Raw genomic sequence first — 19,467 nt, 5'->3', positions numbered from 1 at the left:
CGTACATACCCCAACCAGAAGCCATGGATTACAGGCAACATTCGCACTGAGCTAAAGGGTAGAGCTGCCGCTTTCAAGGTGCGGGACTCTAACCCGGAAGCTTAAAAGAAATCCCGCTATCCCCTGCGACGAACCATCAAACAGGCAAAGCGTCAATACAGGGCTAAGATTGAATCATACTACACCGGCTCCGACGCTCGTTGGATGTGGCAGGGCTTGCAAACTATTAGACTACAAAGGGAAGCACAGCCGCGAGCTGCACAGTGACACGAGCCTACAAGACGAGCTAAATCACTTCTATGCTCGCTTCGAGGCAAGCAACACTGAGGCATGCATGAGAGCATCAGCTGTTCAGGACGACTGTGTGATCACGTTCTCCGTAGCCGACGTGAGTAAGACCTTTAAACAGGTCAACATTCACAAGGCTGCGGGGCCAGATGGATTACCAGGACGTGTGCTCCGGGCATGTGCTGACCAACTGGCAGGTGTCTTCACTGATATTTTCAACATGTCCCTGATTGAGTCTGTAATACCAACATGCTTCAAGCAGACCACCATAGTCCCTGTGCCCAAGGAAGCAAAGGTAACCTGCCTAAATGATTACCGCCCCATAGCACTCACGTCGGTAGCCATGAAGTGCTTTGAAAGGTTGGAATGGCTCACATTAACACCATTATCCCGGAAACCCTAGACCCACTCCAATTTGGATACTGCCCAAACAGATCCACAGATGATGCAATCTCTATTGCACTCCACACTGCCCTTTCCCACCTGGACAAAAGGAACACTTATCTGAGAATGCTATTAATTGACTACAGCTCAGCGTTCAACACCATAGTACCCTCAAAGCTCATCACTAAGCTAAGGATCCTGGGACTAAACACCTCCCTCTGCAACTGGATCCTGGACTTCTTGACGAGCCGCCCGAGGTGGTGAGGGTAGGTAGCAACACATCTGCGACGCTGATCCTCAACACTGGAGATTCACAGGGGTGCGTGCTCAGTCCCCTCCTGTACTCCCTGTTCACCCACGACTGCATGGCCAGGCACGACTCCAACACCATCATTAAGTTTGCTGACGACACAACAGTGGTAGGCCTGATCACCGACAACGATGAGACAGCCTATAGGGAGGAGGTCAGAGACCTGGCCGGGTGGTGCCAGAATAACAACCTATCCCTCAATGTAACCAAGACTAAGGAGATGATTGTGGACTACAGGAAAAGGAGCACCGAGCACGTCCCCATTCTCATCGACGGGGCAGTAGTGGAACAGGTTGAGAGCTTCAAATTCCTTGGTGTCCACATCAACAACAAACTAGAATGGTCCAAACACACCAAGACAGTCGTAAGGGGTGTACGACAAAGCCTATTCCCCCTCAGGAAACTATAAAGATTTGGCATGGGTCCTGAGATCCTCAAAAGGTTCTACAGCTGCAACATCAAGAGCATCCTGACCGGTTGCATCACTGCCTAGTATGGCAATTGCTCGGCCTCCGACCGCAAGGCACTTCAGAGGGTAGTGCATACGGCCCAGTACATCACTGGGGCAAAGCTGCCTTCCATCCAGGACCTCTACACCAGACGGTGTCAGAGGAAGGCCCTGAAAATTGTCAAAGACCCCAGCCACCCCAGTCATAGACTGTTCTCTCTACTACCACATGGCAAGCGGTACTGGAGTGCCAAGTCTAGGACAAAAAGGCTTCCCAACAGTTTTTACCCCCAAGCCATAAGACTCCTGAACATGTAACCTAATGGTTACCCGGACTATTTGCATTGTGTGCCCCCCCAAACCCCTATTTTTATGCTGCTGCTACTCTCTGTTTATCTTATATGCATAGTCACTTTAACCATACCCACATGTACATACTACCTCAATTGGCCCGACCAACCAGTGCTCCTGCACATTGGCTAACTGGGCTATCTACATTGTGTACCGCCACCCGGCAACCCCTCTTTTTACGCTACTGCTACTCTCTGTTCTTCATATGCATAGTCACTTTAACCATACCCACATGTACATACTACCTCAATCAGCCTGACTAACCGGTGTCTGTATATAGCCTTGCTACTCTTATCTTCAAATATCTTTTTACTGTTGTTTTATTTCTTTACTTACCTACACACACACACACACACTTTTTTTTCCTCCGCACTATTGGTTATAGCCTGTAAGTAAGCATTTCACTGTAAGGTCTACCTACACCTGTTGTATTTGGCGCACGTGACAAATAAAATTTGATTTGATTTGAGGTAATGAGTACCTTGCTTGAGACCTGAAAGACTCATGTCAGCTCCCTGAGCTAATGCCTATGTTATGAATCAGATATAGGATATAGGCCTAGGACTGTCTGGATATTTGGTTTCTTATCATTCAGAGAATGACACCACCCAATGGATATCTTATCGGACAGAAAATCAAATGAGTCAGACAAACAACACAAAACAAGAAACAAACAGACAGCCTAGAGGCACTGAGAGAAAGTGGAGAGAGCAGGGAGAGAAGGAGAGAGGGAGGGAGGGATAGTTTTGCCCGAATAGTGTTTAATGCCTGTTAATTAGTCTAAGTAAAGATATGGTTTCACAGTAATATAACAGAGCCCTAGGGCAGAAAGGAGAACACACACACACCTCAAAACCCAGGTCTATGCTGTGAGAGCCAGTTTATTTATAGTTTTACCAGACAGACTTGATTATTACAGTTACCTCCCTACTTTCTCTCCCTCAGAAATAGTGGGAGGCAGAAAAACTCAAGTTGGTTCACTCTACCAAAATAACTATGTGAGATTTCTATGGGTTGCTCAAACTGTGTGGCATAATTCTTTTACCCCTACAATGAACTTTTACAAAAGTAATTGTTTTGAACTCATTTGAACTCATTCTGTTATTGTATTAAACTCCTACAGGTTTTCATCGTTCCCCTCTAATCATGGACTGGGGGTCAAAAGTATACACTTAGTGTACAAAACATTAACATTAGGGTGAATCCAGGTGAAAGCTATTGATGTCACTTATTAAATACACCTCAATCAATGTAGATGAAGGGGAGGAGAGGGGTTAAAGAAGGATTTTTGAGACATGGATTGTGTATGTGTGTCTTTCAGAGGGTGAATGAGCAAGACAAAATATTTAAGTGCCTTTGAACCAGGTATGGTAGTAGTTGCCAGCTGCACCGGTTTGTGTAAAGAACTGCAACGCTGCTGGGTTTTTCACACTCAACAGTTTCCTGTGTGTATCAAGAATGGTTCACCACCCAAAGGACATCCAGCCAACTTGACACAACTGTTGGAAGCATTGGAGTCAACATGGGCCAAGATCCCTGTGGAACGCTTTCGACACCTTGTATAGTACATGCACTGACGAATTGAGGCTGTTCTGAGGACAAAAGGGGGTGCAACTCAATATTAGGAAAGTGTTCCTAATGTTTTGTACACTCAGTGTATATGTATAGTCAAAACAATGTGTATCCATCTAGTAAATGTTATCTATTGTTACAGTTGATTGACTATATATTAGCTGGGCCCCTTTACATTAGCATGTCCTAAAATACCATGATGCTGAAATACAAACCATGATTGACATTGATGAAACCCCTACATACTATTAGCTAGCTCCCATACAGAGAGGTCCATATTCACCTCTATCTATCAATTTCTTTACCTCTGTCTCTCTATTTTCTCCATCCCCCTCTCTCCATCTCCACCCCCTCTCTCTTTCTCGCTCTCCTCTTCCTGGAACAGACACGCAAGACCCAGTTGTCATAGAAACCTGGCTCTCTCGGTAAACGTACATTTAAGTACACAGACACACGCTGTATTTAATAAATACTTAATGGATCTGCTGAGAGGGTTATTATAAGACCACTGACTTACTGACTGGACTGACTGATGCACAGTATTTCTGATAGAAGCTCTGCTGCATGTGTGTGTGTGTTTGTGTGTGTGCACTTTCTGAATATGAAAACACTCCTCTGCAAATGTCAAAGTCTAACGAGAGAAAGAAGAACAAGATAAATGAAAGAGTGAAAATGGAGGACGAAATATGTACCTTGACATAAGCTTAGGTCAAAGTGCATATTTACAATAACACACAGTAAGAACTCACTCCCCGTCTTCCTTTGACTCTACTGGGATTTGGACATTTCATTCATCTACAGCTCAATGCATCGGAGAGAAGAAAAAACTAGGGGAAGGAACTCATTGACCAGATACTCCTCCTTTTCCCTCCCTCCCTCTCTTCCCTCTGGTCCATACAAGAGCTTAGCATACAGATGTATCCTGCCTGCATGGTAGGGTCAGAGTTCCCTTCCTTCCTTGTAGGGTTAGAGTTCCCTTCCTTCTGGTAGGGTCAGGTTTAGAGGTCCCTGCCTTCCCAGTAGGCCAAGTACAGTGAGGGAAAAAAGTATTTGATCCCCTGCTGATTTTGTACGTTTGCCCACTGACAAAGAAATTATCAGTCTATAATTTTAATGGTAGGTTTATTTGAACAGTGAGAGACAGAATATCAACAAAAAAATCCAGAAAAACGCATGTCAAAAATGTTATGAATTGATTTGCATTTTAATGAGGGAAATAAGTATTTGACCCCTCTGCAAAACATGACTTAGTACTTGGTGGCAAAACCCTTGTTGGCAATCACAGAGGTCAGACGTTTCTTGTAGTTGGCCACCAGGTTTGCACACATCTCAGGAGGGATTTTGTCCCACTCCTCTTTGCAGATCTTCTTCAAGTCATTAAGGTTTCGAGGCTGACGTTTGGCAACTCGAACCTTCAGCTCCCTCCACAGATTTTCTATGGAATTAAGGTCTGGAGACTGGCTAGGCCACTCCAGGACCTTAATGTGCTTCTTCTTGAGCCACTCCTTTGTTGCCTTGGCCGTGTGTTTTGGGTCATTGTCATGCTGGAATACCCATCCACGACCCATTTTCAATACCCTGGCTGAGGGAAGGAGGTTTTCACCCAAGATTTGACGGTACATGGCCCCGTCCATCGTCCCTTTGATGCGGTGAAGTTGTCCTGTCCCTTTAGCAGAAAAACACCCCCAAAGCATAATGTTTCCACCTCCATGTTTGACGGTGGGGATGGTTTCTTGGGGTCATAGGCAGCATTCCTCCTCCTCCAAACACGGCAAGTTGGGTTGATGCCAAAGAACTCCATTTTGGTCTCATCTGACCACAACACGTTCACCCAGTTGTCCTCTGAATCATTCAGATGTTCATTGGCAAACTTCAGACGGGCATGTATATGTGCTTTCTTGAGCAGGGGGACCTTGCGGGCGCTGCAGGATTTCAGTCCTTCACGGCATAGTGTGTTACCAATTGTTTTCTTGATGACTATGGTCCCAGCTGCCTTGAGATCATTGACAAGATCCTCCTGTGTAGTTCTGGGCTGATTCCTCACCGTTCTCATGATCATTGCAACTCCACGAGGTGAGATCTTGCATGGAGCCCCAGGCTGAGGGAGATTGACAGTTCTTTTGTGTTTCTTCCATTTGCGAATAATCACAGAAACTGTTGTCACCTTCTCACCAAGCTGCTTGGCGATGGTCTTGTAGCCCATTCCAGCCTTGTGTAGGTCTACAATCTTGTCCCTGACATCCTTGGAGAGCTCTTTGGTCTGGGCCATGGTGGAGAGTTTGGAATCTGATTGATTGATTGCTTCTGTGGACAGGTATCTTTTATACAGGTAAGAAACTGAGATTAGGAGCACTCCCTTTAAGAGTGTGCTCCTAATCTCCGTTCGTTACCTGTATGAAAGACACCTGGGAGCCAGAAATCTTTTTGATTGAGAAGGGGTCAAATACTTATTTCCCTCATTAAAATGCAAATCAATTTATAACATTTTTGACATGCATTTTTCTGGATATTTTTGTTGTTATTCTGTCTCTCACTGTTCAAATAAACCTACCATTAAAATTATAGACTGATAATTTCTTTGTCAGTGGGCAAACGTACAAAATCAGCAGGGGATCAAATACTTTTTCCCTCACTGTATGTCCTGACCCTCAAGTATGTCTTGTGTAAAAAACTAAGGAAGAAACTCATTGACCAGATACTCCTCCTTCTCTTGGCATACATATGTAGGATCTTAATTTGATCACTCTTTTGTTGCACACAGTAACCCAGGTTATCTAGTATAATTTCATTGCTCAACAGTTTGTACACTATAAAAAAAATATAAATTAGGGGTTTATTAAATATTACATCCCCAAGAATTTACATAAAAATGCAGGTTTCTGGTTTTATTTCAATACTTCAATACCTTACTTCATTTTTATATGCTCAAAAAGCATAACATTTGAAAATGTAAATTCAATTCAATATACTGCAAAATCTGAACAATTATTTTTGAGTTAAAATGACAACAATGGAAATTGTGTTTAATTGACTTATAACATTTTCAATCAACTTGCCACGTGGCTCAGTTTTTAGAAGATTGTGGGTACTTTTACACAATGATACAGTATATGCATGTCTATTTCTGTACTAGTATTAAGCAGTTTGTTGTGCTATGAGGTGTAATAGATCATGATAAACTGATATCAAAACAGTTGGGCATATTGACGTTCAAAGATGAGATCACACTGCCCACTGGGCACTGCACCCGCCCAATCAGGTCAGATTGTTATCGTCGTCCGAAGGGAGAAGACGCATTTGTCGGAGGACATTTTTGTTGTCGACAGTAACACGAATGTCTGAAAGTTGTGCGTGCATCGAAATGTAAGTTGCGGGAGGGGGGGGGGGCTTATTGTGGTTTTTACATGCTGTGCAATAATAGGTAATTACCACTAATTACTTCATGTTACTTAGATAAGTTTCAGCCATATGTTCTACTGTATGTCTGTTAGTATTATTTAATGTTAGAGTTGCCAATGCTGCTTTGAGTATTGTTTATTATATGTAGTATTATTCTGTACTGCCATAAGCGTTATTATTGCATTGGTTGCACAAGTACTTTTGCAGACGTGGTTTAATTGTTGTATTGGTAATCAGTCTTTACATGCACACGCTACCACAGCATTTTCCATAGTGGCCTTTATTAAGGTGTTTAATTGTGCTGTCATGGGTGAGCTTCTAGAGTCATCCCAGACAGTTCTTGGAGCTTGCTCATGCGCAGATTAATTTACTATTACGTTTCAGGTAAGACCCAAATGCAGACCATGTTGAAGTAACAATGTTTAATACAGCAACAGGGGCAGGAAAACAACAGGTCAAGGCAGGCAGAGGTCGACAATCCAGAGTAGTGGGGCAAAGGTACAGGACGGCAGGCAGGCTCAGGGTCAGGTCAAGCAGAGGTCGGTAATCCAGAGAAGTGGGGCAAAGGTACAGGACAGCAGGCAGGCTCAGGTCAGGCAGAGGTCAATACCGGGAAAAACAGGAACAATCAATTGACAGGAACAGAGGGGAAAACCCTGGTAGGCTTGACAAAACAAAACGAACTGGCAACAGACAAACAGAGAACACAGGTATAAGTACCCAGGGGATAATGGGGAAAATGGGCGACACCTGGAGGGGGGTGGAGACAAGCACAAGGACAGGTGAAACAGATCAGGGCGTGACATTTACAGCCCTGTGGCGCCAGGGCAGATCTGATAAGGTCTCAGCCTGGCAGATTCTCACACAAGGCTGGAGAGAGAAGGTGCCATAAATCTTGACCCTTTGTCAATCCAAGTAATTAGTTTCTCTCTCTAAGAGGTGAACGTTTAAGTTTATGTTTATATTGATGCTGTGTTTATACCCCTTTATATACATGTAAGTGTAATGTCGTTTGACATTTATTCATGTACACTACCGGTCAAAAGTTTTTGAACACCTATTACTGCAAAGGTTTTTCTTTATTTTTACTATTTTCTACATTGTAGAATAATAGTGAAGACATCAAAACTATGAAATAACACATATTGAATCATGTAGTAACTAAAAAAGTGTTAAACAAATCAAAATATATTTTATATTTGAGATTCTTCAAATAGCCACCCTTTGCCTTGATGACAGCTTTGCACACTCTTGGCATTATCATTTTTGAAGATTTTATTTTACCTTTATTTAACTAGGCAAGTCTTAAAACTTCTTATGGCTGAAGGGGCAGTATTGAGTAGATTGGATGAAAGGTGCCCATATCAAACGGCCTGCTCCTCAGTCATAGTTCCTAATATTTGCATATTATTATTAGTATTAGATAGAAAACACTCTAAAGTTTCTAAAACTGTTTGAATTATGTCTGTGAGATTAACAGAACTCATATTGGCAGGCAAAATCCTGAGTTGAAATCAAAACAGGAAGTCAGAAATCTGAGCCTGTATGTATTCACCAGAGTCCCTTAAGAAATCCACTTGAGTTATGAATGATGTTGCACTGCCTAGGGGTTCCACTAGATGTCAACCATCAATAGAAATTCCAATGAGACTTCTATGATGTTGTGGGAGAGAATGATAGCAGAATCAGTCAGGTGTCCATCAAGCAGCCATTTTCTGATCATGCTTTTTTTTCATGGAAGTCACCTACGTTCCATTGCTCACGCAGACAAGAACGAATACTCCGGTTGGAACTTTATTGAAGCTATATGTTAAAAACATCCTAATGATTGATTCAGTACTTAGTTTGAAATGTTTCTTCGACCGGTAATAACCACATTTTGAAGTTTTTGTCCGATATAAAGCTGACCAGAATTAGCGTTTGGACATGTTTACCAAACGCGCTAACAATTGGACATAAATAACGGATTTTTTTGAACAAAACAAACATTTATTGTGGACCTGGGATTCCTGGTGTGCTTTCTGATGTAGATCATCAAAGGAAATTGAATATTTATCATGTATTTTTGTGTTTATGGTGACACCATCTTTGCAGCTGTGGTATGCTACTTTTGAGCGCCGTCTCAGATTATAGCGTGCATTTCTTTTTCCGTAAAGTTTTTTTGAAATCTGACATAGTGGTTGCATTAAGGAGAGGTATATCTATAATTCAATGTGTATAACTTGTATTATCATCTATATTTATGATGAGTATTTCTGTTGAAACGATGGGCTATGCAAAGTCACTTGCATTTGCATTTAGTGAATCTAGTCGCCTCAATGTAAACTCAGATTTTTTTATATAAATATGAATTTAATCAAACAAAACATGCATGTATTGTGTAACATGAAGTCCTATGAGTGTCATCTGATGAAAATAATCGAAGGTTAGTGATTAATTTTATCTCTATTCTGGTTTTGTGAAGCTATATTTAGCTGGAAAAAATGGCTATGCTTATTGTGGTTTTGTGGTGACCTAGCATAATCGTTTGTAGTGCTTTCGCTGAAAAGCCTATTTGAAATCGGACATTTTGGGGGGATTAACAACAAGATTACCTTTAAAATGATATAAGACACATGAATGTCAGAGGAATTTTAATTATGAGATTTCTGTTTTTTGAATTTGGTGCCCTGCACTTCGACTGGCTATTGTCATATCGGTCCCGTTACCGGGACTTCAGCCATAAGAAGTTTAAGAACAAATTCTTATTTTCAATGACGGCCTAGGAACAGTGGGTTAACTGGCATCTTCAGTGGCAGAACGACAGATTTTGACCTTGTCAGCTCGGGGATTCAATCTAGCAACCATCCGGTTACTAGTCCAACGCTCTAACCACTAGGCTATCTGCCAACTGTCATGAGAATTATGTTCTCAATGTTCATAAACCCAATTCAATTAAACTACTCAGTCTGCACCCCAGAATTTGTAAGATACTGGTTGAATGAAACAGACTGAGGCCCAGCTATGATAGTCAAAATGTTTATTCACGGGTGTGCGCCTTCGTTGTACAAAACCATTCATTTTATACTAGCTCCTTACGCACATACTTTTGCACACAAACAGTAGGAATCCTACCCACATACTGTATCAATACCCAGCCGACAAAGATTAGGGACCGTGAGAAGCACTCCCTGTCCTTTCCCAAATCTCTCAGTGGCCTCTAGCCAAGGCCGGCACCGAATCTTGCTCAGACAGTCTGTGTTTAAGATACTTTAGAGACATATTGTACAGATATATTGTTTTACCCTAATTCTGACTAAAACTACACACATCATTTATTATAATTTTGCTGACTAAGACTACACACATCATTAATAATAATTTGATGATTCTAATGTATTTCACTGATGATTCTAATCAATTACATACAGTTACATAGTTTCGGGGTGGAATATTCTAATTATTCATTTAAACATATAAATTCCATCCACACCAACCCATCTAAACCAGCTTCATGAGGTAATCACCTGGAATGCATTTCAATTAACAGGTGTGCCTTCATAAAATTAATTTGTGGAATTTCATTCCTTCTTAATGTATTTGAGCCAATCAGTTGTGTTGTCACAAGGTAGGGGTTATACAGAAGATAGCCCTATTAAGTCTATATCAAATTAGCAAAGAAACGACAGTCCATCATTACTTTAAGATATGAAGGTCAATCAATACGGAAAATTTCAAGAACTTTTACATTTTCTTCAAGTGCAGTCGCAAAAACCATCAAGCACTATGATGAAACTGTCTCTCATGAGGACCGCTACAGGAATGGAAGACCCAGTTACCTCCGCTGCAGAGGATAAGTTCATTAGAGTTACCAGCCTCAGAAATTGCAGCCCAAATAAATGCTTCACAGAGTTCAAGTAACATACACATCTCAACATCACTGTTCAGAGGAGACTGTGTGAATCAGGCCTTCATTGTCGAATTGCTGCAAAGAAACCACACCAATAAGAAGAAGATACTTGCTTGGGCCAAGAAACACGAGCAATGGACAATAGACCGGTGGAAATGTGTCCTTTGGTCTGGAGTCCAAAATTGACATTTTTGGTTCAAACCACCGGGTCTTTGTGAGATGCGGTGTGGGTGAACGGATGATCTGTGCATGTGCATTTCCCACCGTAAAGCATGGAGGAGGAGGTGTTAATATGGGGGTGTGCTTTGCTGGTGACATTGTCTGTGATTGATTTAGAATTCAAGGCATACTTAACCAGAATGGCTACAAAAGCATTCTGCAGCGATACGCCTTCCCATCTGGTTTGGGCTTACTGGGACTATCATTTGTTTTTTAACAGGTCAATGACCCAACACACCTCCAGGCTGTCTATGGTCTATTTTACCAAGAAGGAAAGTGATGGAGTGCTGCATCAGATGACCTGGCCTCCACAATCCCCCGACCTCAGACCAATTGAGATGGTTTGGGATGAGTAGGACCGCAGAGTGAAGGAAAAGCATCCAACAAGTGGTCAGCATATGCGGGAACTACTTCAAGACTGTTGGAAAAGCATTCCAGTTGAAGCGTCTGCAAAGCTGTCATCAAGGCAAAGAGTGGCTTTAAAAAAAATATCAAATATCAAATATATTTAGATTTGTTTAACACTTTTTTGGTTACTACATGATTCCATATGTGTTATTTCATAGTGTTGATGTCTTCACTTTTATAGGGACCGTAAATAAAGAAAAACCCTTGAATGAGTAGGTGTTCTAAAACTTTGGACCGGTAGTGTATATTGCATAGTTATAACTAGTTATAACTCTTAACTAATGTGTGCATATCTTTGTCTTATAGAAGCACAACAATAAAATTCCAAGTCATTCAGATTCCCAAAACCATTTAAACATCCTTAAATGGAAGCAGCTGTGTCTGTGTGTGTGTGGTGATGACTATCAAGAGTATAGTGATGGGCCTCAACGTAATGATCTAACTGAACAGCACTATAGAGGGCAGAACCAAACGGATGAGTTTTACAGTTGAAATCGGAAGTTTACATACACCTTAGCCAAATACATTTAAACTCAGTTTTTCACAATTCCTGACATAAAAATTCCCTGTCTTGGGTCAGTTAGGATCACCACTTTATTTTAAGAATGTGAAATTTACATACACTCAATTAGCATTTGGTAGCATTGCCTTTAAATTGTTTAACTTGGGTCAAACATTTCGGGTAGCCTTCCACAAGCTTCCCACAATAGGTTGGGTGAATTTTGGCCCATTCCTCCTGACAGAGCTAGTGTAACTGAGTCAGGTTTGTAGGCCTCCTTGCTTGCACACACTTTTTCAGTTCTGCCCACAAATTTTCTATTGGATTGAGGTCAGGGCTTTGTGATGGCCACTCCAATACCTTGATATTGTTTCATCAGACCAGGTAACATTTCTCCAAAAAGTACAATCTTTGTCCCCATTGCACTTGCAAACCGTAGTCAGGCTTTTTTATGGCGGTTTTGGAGCAGTGGCTTCTTCCTTGCTGAGGGGCCTTGTTTTACTGGACTTGTTATACTGTGGATATAGATAGTGTTGTACCTGTTTCCTCCAGCATCTTCACAAGGTCCTTTGCTGTTGTTCTGGGATTGATTTGCACTTTTCACACCAAAGTACGTTCATCTCTAGGAGACAGAACGCGTCTCCTTCCTGAGCGGTATGTTGGCTGCCTGGTCCCATGGTGTTTATACTTGTGTACTGTTGTTTGTACAGATGAACATGGTACCTTCAGGCATTTGAAAATTGCTCCCAAGGATGAACCAGACTTGTGGAGGTCTGAGGTCTTGGATGATTTCTTTTGATTTTCCCATGATGTCAAGCAAAGAGGCACTGAGTTTGAAGGTAGGCCTGGAAATCCACAGGTACATCCACAGGTACACCACCAATTGACTCAAGAGACGTCAATTAGCCTATCAGAAGCTTCTAAAGCCATGACATCATTTTCTGGAATTTTCCAGGCTGTTTAAAGGCACAGTCAACTTAGTGTATGTAAACTTCTGACCCACTGGAATTGTGATACAGTGAATTATAAGTGAAATAATCTGTCTGTAAACAATTGTTGGAAAAATGACTTGTGTCATGCACAAAGTAGATGTCCTAATCGACTTGCCAAAACTATAGTTTGTTAACAAGAAATTTGTGGGGTGGTTGAAAAACTAGTTTTAATGACTCCAACCTAAGTGTATGTAAACTTCCGACTTCAATTGTATGTATATAGTGGGTGAGGGCATTCACAGCTGACCCCTTAGACTGGTGAGGGCATACCAGCCAACCGTTTTTACGTGGTCCTTCTAGACGGATTTATTTACCAACAGTTTTTTACATGGTCCGTCATTTCTCCGGATTTAGCGACCAATAGTTTTTACATGGTTCTTCAAGCTGGATTCTGATCTGCTATAGTTGAGATGAAGTACCCAGCAAATTAGTTGTTTCCATGCCCCAGGATGCAGATGAGTTATCCTGCATCCCTAAGATGTATGAGACGCCTGTCACCACCCACCTCAGCCCATACGAGGTCCTACACACCTCTCTCATCTAAGAGACTACCAGCTCTGCTCCAGGCCTCTTCAGTGGTCAGGGAGTAACCACACCCTCACCAGTTGGGAGCTGATGAGGGAATATGAGTACCTGTGTCATGAGCAGCAAGAGATCAGGGGGCGTACTCTAGGACCACCCAGCCTGAGTCACCGCTGCGGGAGCACTCTTACCACCCCCGCTACTCTTACCACCATTGCTCTAGGCCTTCCCGGCTATCATGGTACTCCCTGAGTCGTCCCGGCAACTCTCCTGAGAGACACTACTCCAGGCCCTCCGGGTGTTCGCCACCTCCACGGAACCGTTGGGACCCCCACTACATCCTGAGGTTGCCTAGCTATTCAACAGATCTTTGTTGCTCCAGGACCCCCCGGCTGGAACCTATGTTGTATATGCCCGAGTGTCGGGAGCGCCCTCTCCCCAGAGGCGGACGAGTTGCTCTCCTGACCGATGTCCCTCTAAGCCCACCCGGCCAGAGGCACGGGAGTGTAGGGTCCATTTCTGCTCTACAGAGCGGCCTAGCTCTCAAGCAGATGAAGACAACTCCAGAGTGCACAGTCCACGACACCAAGGTCTGCACCCTCCTCAGCCAGCTCCTCGAGTAGCCACAGTTAAGGAGACTCCCGCTCCAGTCATGGAGCCACAGCCAGCCGCTGCCATGGGGCCTGTTCTGGTTGCCGTTGCGGAGTCTTCCTCTCCTCCCAGTGGGAATACCATGCTAGCCGAGGCAGACGCTTGGGTGCACGAGGTTCGACTGTCTTCAACCCTGGAATCTTCAGACACAAATACCCCTGCTCTCCCTCAGGAGCCCCTCACTGCTCCTGGCACAGAGCGCAGCCCGCGCTGAATTCGTTGCCCGCTCCTTGGAAGGAGCCACAGCCTGCAGCTACTGCAGAGGCCAAGTACATGCCAGACATTGGGGCATCTCCAGTTACAGCCTGGTGGGACCTGCTGATCCCAGGCCTGGAGTCCCTGCTGGCCCCACCTGCTAGCACCGTGGTAGTTCCAGCCCCGAGGATCTTGCTACCTCCAGATGTTGCCTCAGGTGACCTGCCAGACATCACCACGGGTGACACACCAGAAGTCACCCCTGATGTCTGCCCTGACCTAGTTGTCCAGCTCCATTCCTTCCTGGTAGGGTCAGGTCAGAGTTCCCTTCCTTCCCGGTAGGGTCAGAGTTCCCTTCCTTCCCAGTAGGTTTACAGTTCCTTTCCTTTCCGGTAGGGTTTGAGTTCCCTTCCCACCTGGTAGGGTTGGAGTTACAGTTTTGGGCCTACCTGGTAGGTGAAACGTGTCTAAACTTTGAGTTTATTGCCACTCAAGTAGGTCCAGTGTATCCTGCCTGCATGGTAGGGTCAGAGTTCCCTTCCTTCCTTGTAGGGTTAGAGTTCCCTTCCTTCTGGTAGGGTCAGGTTTAGAGGTCCCTGCCTTCCCAGTAGGCCAAGTATGTCCTGACTCTCAAGTATGTCTTGTGTAAAAAACTAAGGAAGAAACTCATTGACCAGATACTCCTCCTTCTCTTGGCATACATATGTAGGATCTTCATTTGAACACTCTTTTGTTGCACACTGTCACGTTCTGACCTTAGTTCCTTTTTTATGTCTTTATTTTAGTTTGGTCAGGGCGTGAGTTGGGGTGGGCATTCTATGTTGTTTTTCTATGTTTTGTTCTGTATGTTATATTTCTATGTGTTTGGCCTAGTATGGTTCTCAATCAGAGGCAGGTGTCAGTCGTTGTCATTGATTGGGAGGCATATTTAGGTAGCCTGTTTTCTATTGTGTTTTGTGGGTGTAACGGTTTTCATAATCCTCCTCCTCCTCGGTCGAGGAGAAGGAGTAGGGATCGAACCAAAACGCAGCGTTGTATGCAGACATAATGAATATTTATTAAAGCAAAGACGAACACGAAACAACACTTGGAAAATTACAAAACAACAAAACGACGTAGACAAACCTGAACGTGAGAACTTACAATATAACACGAAGAACGCACGAACAGGAACAGACTAACCAAACGAACGAACGAAAACGAAACAGTCCCGTGTGGTGCGCAGACACAGACACAGACACAGGAACAATCACCCACAAACAAACAGTGAGAACAGCCTACCTTAATATGGTTCTCAATCAGAGGAAACGTCAAACACCTGCCTCTAATTGAGAACCATATCAGGCAACACATTTAACCCAACATAGAAACACATAACATAGAATGCCCACCCCAACTCACGCCCTGACCAACTAAACACATACAAAAACAAGGAAAACAGGTCAGGAACGTGACAGTGGGTGATTGTTTCCTGTGTTAGTGTTTGCACCATACAGTACTGTTTCGGTTTTCATTTATTCTCTTGTTCTTTTGTATTTTGTATTCATTCTTATTAAAAGACATTATGGATACGTACCACGCTGCATTTTGGTCCTCCTCTCCTTCCACCAACGAAAGCCGTTACACACACAGTAACCCACTGAACAGGTAATCTGGTATAATTTCATTGCTTAACAGTTTGTACACTGGAAAAAAATAACCCAAGGCTTAGTAAATATTATCCCCCAAAAAATGATCATAAAAATTGTCTGTTTTTACTTCAATATTTCGGTACCTTAATTCATTTTTAAATGTTCAAAAAGCATAACACCCGCTATAAGTATACAGCGGGAGAGAGCATTCACAGCCGACGCTCAGACAGGTGAGGGCATACCAGCCAACCATTTTTACGTGGTCCTTCTAGCCGGATTTAGTGACCAACAGTTTTTTACATCGTCCGTCATTTCTCCGGATTTAGTGATAGTTTTACAAATAGTTTTTACAAATATTAAACAATATGACACGATCACTGAAAGTAACTAATCAAAAAGATGAAGTAAATCTAACGGATTATAACTGTTTTGGAATTTATAAAATTATGTTGGATCTAAGCAATTTTTTAGATGCTGGACTTAATATATTAGTTAAGTTAAGTTAAGTATATTATACATAAAAATATAGTTGACACATTTTTTCAAACTAGAACTAGCACAATATTGTTTACAGTGTTGAGGGCAAATGTGTTTTGGTTCTGGAGAGCAATCCATTTGACTGCTGAAGAGAGAGAAAATAAAAAATGATTGAAAGGGAAAGAGAGAAAAGAAGGAGAGAGAGGGAGAGAAAGAGGGATTCATGGAGAGTTCACTCAGTCCAATTTTCCTTTCATTCTACATCCACAGCTCAATTACAGCCTATAGAGTTCTGACTTGTTAACAAAGTGTTAGCCTGCCTGTCAGACCTTTACAAAAAACAAAAACAAATGTGAAAAAAACACATGGTTTACATTTAATTTGTTTACAAACATTGGAGTAAAACAAGCTTATATTTTGGGTTCTGATGAGGTACGACAGTTGAACTAAGCTCATGAGACATTTATACGTTATATTCTACAAGAATCAGTGGGTACATATCATTAATTTACAAGTCCAAAAATAGATGTAACAACTAAGGATTGCCACTAACAGGCAGTGACCTTCATACAGCAGCAGAACTAGAGTGTGATCCAATAACCTGCCCCCCAAAAATGTATTCTGTCCACTGTTCCACGAATGTCCCACAAAATCGTTCCCATGTCCCGCATTTGGGCTTTTTAGACGTGGTCACCATAAGTTCACCGGTGTAAACATTGCTACTGCAACATGTCATCTTTTCCACATGAAGAGAATAACATTATTTCAACCCCACATGTGAATCTGGAAATTTGATTTTCACATGATTGTTTTTCACATGTGAACTTGTGAAACTGCTAATTTGACTTTCACTTTCAAATGTGGATTTGCAAGTTCACATGTGAAGTAAAAATATGTTATCCTCCTTACATGTGAAAAGGTGGTGTTAATATGTGAACTCTACATTTAATACATGGGAAAATATGGTTTCAAGTGTGAAATTGAAGCTCAACATGTGAAAACAGCTATTTCACATGTGAAAACATTACGTGAAACTGCGATTTTCAAATGTGAAACTGCTAATTTGACATGTGCTTTTTGTAAGGGCAGCCACAGAGTACAATGTCTCTCACACACACACACACACACACACACACACACACACACACACACACACACACACACACACACACACACACACACACACACACACACACACACACACACACACACACACACACACACACACACACACACACACACACACACACACACACGGCTAATATAGAAAACCACACAGAACCAAGAGATATAAAAGATCAGATACCAGCAGTACCACATAGCTAAAACACTCCAACTCCTAGACCTAGAATGACAAAGCTGGAACCACATAGATAGATCCACAGGGCTAGATCACTCCAGCTCCTAGACCCAAACAACCGTAGATTGAAGCAACAACCAGGAACAGCTCCAGACCCAGAGCTCTGCTCCCACCTTACCTGTGGAGGTGAGCCCGGTCGGTGCAGGGGTCTGGATTAGAAGTATAGGGGGTTTAGGAGCTGGAGGTAAGGGAGGTTACAGTGGAGAGACTGCCTACCTTTCTCGAGTGTCCCTGTTAGGAAGCGGTAGAAAAATCGAAAGACTTTGGTCAGCTGTCGCTTGCATCTCTTCCTGCAATGGCTCATCTTGACTCTGTAGTGGCTAATGATAGTCACAATTGTTGGGGTAAACACAAGTGTTGGGGGGTATCGACTAAGCAGAAAACAAGTGAAAAGAGGAAAGGAAGTCAAGGGGGCGTAAAGTGTAGCTGCTTGCTGCTCCTCTCTCGCTCGCTCTCCCTCTCTCTCGCTCTCTCCTCCTCTCTCTCCGTTTATTCATGGCTCAACCTGTAGGACTCCGGCTGTCAATCAACAACAGTGTTCTGTCTCCTCCCCTTTATCCTTTGAGAATCCCCTCACTCAATCCGATTGGCTGGGAGAGTGGTAGAAAATTCCGGACCAACTGACTTGTACTATACAACTACTCTTGAGTGACAGGTTGTTTTCCTCTCTTATTTTCTCTCCTCTCCTCTCCTCTTTCTCTTTTCTTCTCTTCTCTTGTTCCTCCAGTTACTATTTATTTTCTCCTTCTCATCTTTATCCTGTTGTTTTCCTTTACTTGCTGCTTTCAAAGAAACAAACACTACCTGGGAGGTTTGTTCTGGTGCGAGCCAGCAGCAGAGTAAGTGTGCCTGTTGTGTTTGTGTGTGTGTATTTGTGCCAGAGGGAGGGTAAGTAATGCGACGGGGAGAAACAAAGCAAACACGGCATTTAGCGCCACGCACCACTCTCCTCTCCTTCCTCCCTTCTGCCTATTTCTCTCTTGCTCTCTCTCTTTTTCCATCTATCTTATTAATCTCCTCTCTTCTTCTCTCCCAGTGTACAGATTTATCATCTTAATTTGAGCTGTTTGCTACAGCAGGAAAATAATCCTGCAGTAACAGGACAATATTATGTATTATATTATAATTAAATTACATTTTTTGTAGGGGTTGATAAATGTTTTGCTAAATCAAATCAAGTCTGACATTTTAAAGTGGAAATTACAAACTTTAGAAGCCTTTTAAAACATTGAATACAGTACAAGTTAGCATTTCCTGCTGTGCAGGAACCTTCTCAGCAACAAAAGAGTGATCAAATTAAGATCTTAAATCTGTATCCTAAACTCTGGTATGGACCAGAGAGAAGAGAATGAGGGAGGGAGAAGGAGGAGAATCTGGTCATTGAGTTCCTTCCTTAATTTTTCTTCTCTCCGATGCATTGAGCGGTAGATGAATGATAGGTCCAAAGCCCAGGAGCGCCAAAGGAGGAGAGGAAGACGAGGAGTGAGTTCTCCCTCTACAAGTAGTACAGTAGCGGAAACCCCAGTAGAGAGAGGAGTGGGGGAGAAGGAGAGGGGGAATACGTTTTTCCACTTGTAATAGTAATCCCAGTTGATGGAGAAAAAGAATGACAGATATACTAGTATCAGTCTCTCAGACGAGAGGACTAGGGTTCTAATCCTTTAAAGACAGCCATCTCTCTGTCTTCTCTTCTCCTTTCTCTCTCACTCTTTCGCTCCTGTCCTCTCAGTCCCTGACCCATCACTCAGTCAGTACAGTGGAAAAAAACAGAACTCAGTTGAAGTCTCCCTCGCATTCTAGTAGACCCTGCTTTCACCTCTCATCTTATCTCTCTCTGTCTATCTAGTTAGGTAGACTAGAGGATATTCCATT

General features: G+C 42.7%; 1 protein-coding gene across 3 annotated transcripts in view; it reads right to left on the bottom strand.

Annotated features, from left to right (window-relative positions):
* LOC139570635 (A-type potassium channel modulatory protein KCNIP2-like) overlaps positions 1 to 19,467 on the bottom strand; it is a 221,134-nt gene that overhangs the window by 92,811 nt on the left and 108,856 nt on the right. The window contains exon 1 of one of the 3 annotated variants that reach the window (XM_071392679.1): positions 17,812 to 18,533. The exons of the other annotated variants lie outside the window; for them this stretch is intronic. Within the exon in view, the coding sequence (XP_071248780.1) occupies positions 17,812 to 17,899 (88 nt within the window). The 5' untranslated portion in view covers positions 17,900 to 18,533. Of the gene's footprint in view, positions 1 to 17,811; positions 18,534 to 19,467 lie in introns of those variants that run through there. 3 annotated transcript variants of the gene reach the window in all.

The sequence above is a fragment of the Salvelinus alpinus genome, chromosome 3 (assembly GCF_045679555.1).
Source record: "Salvelinus alpinus chromosome 3, SLU_Salpinus.1, whole genome shotgun sequence".
Taxonomy (NCBI): domain Eukaryota; kingdom Metazoa; phylum Chordata; class Actinopteri; order Salmoniformes; family Salmonidae; genus Salvelinus; species Salvelinus alpinus.
This window is presented reverse-complemented; position numbering and strand designations above follow the sequence as displayed.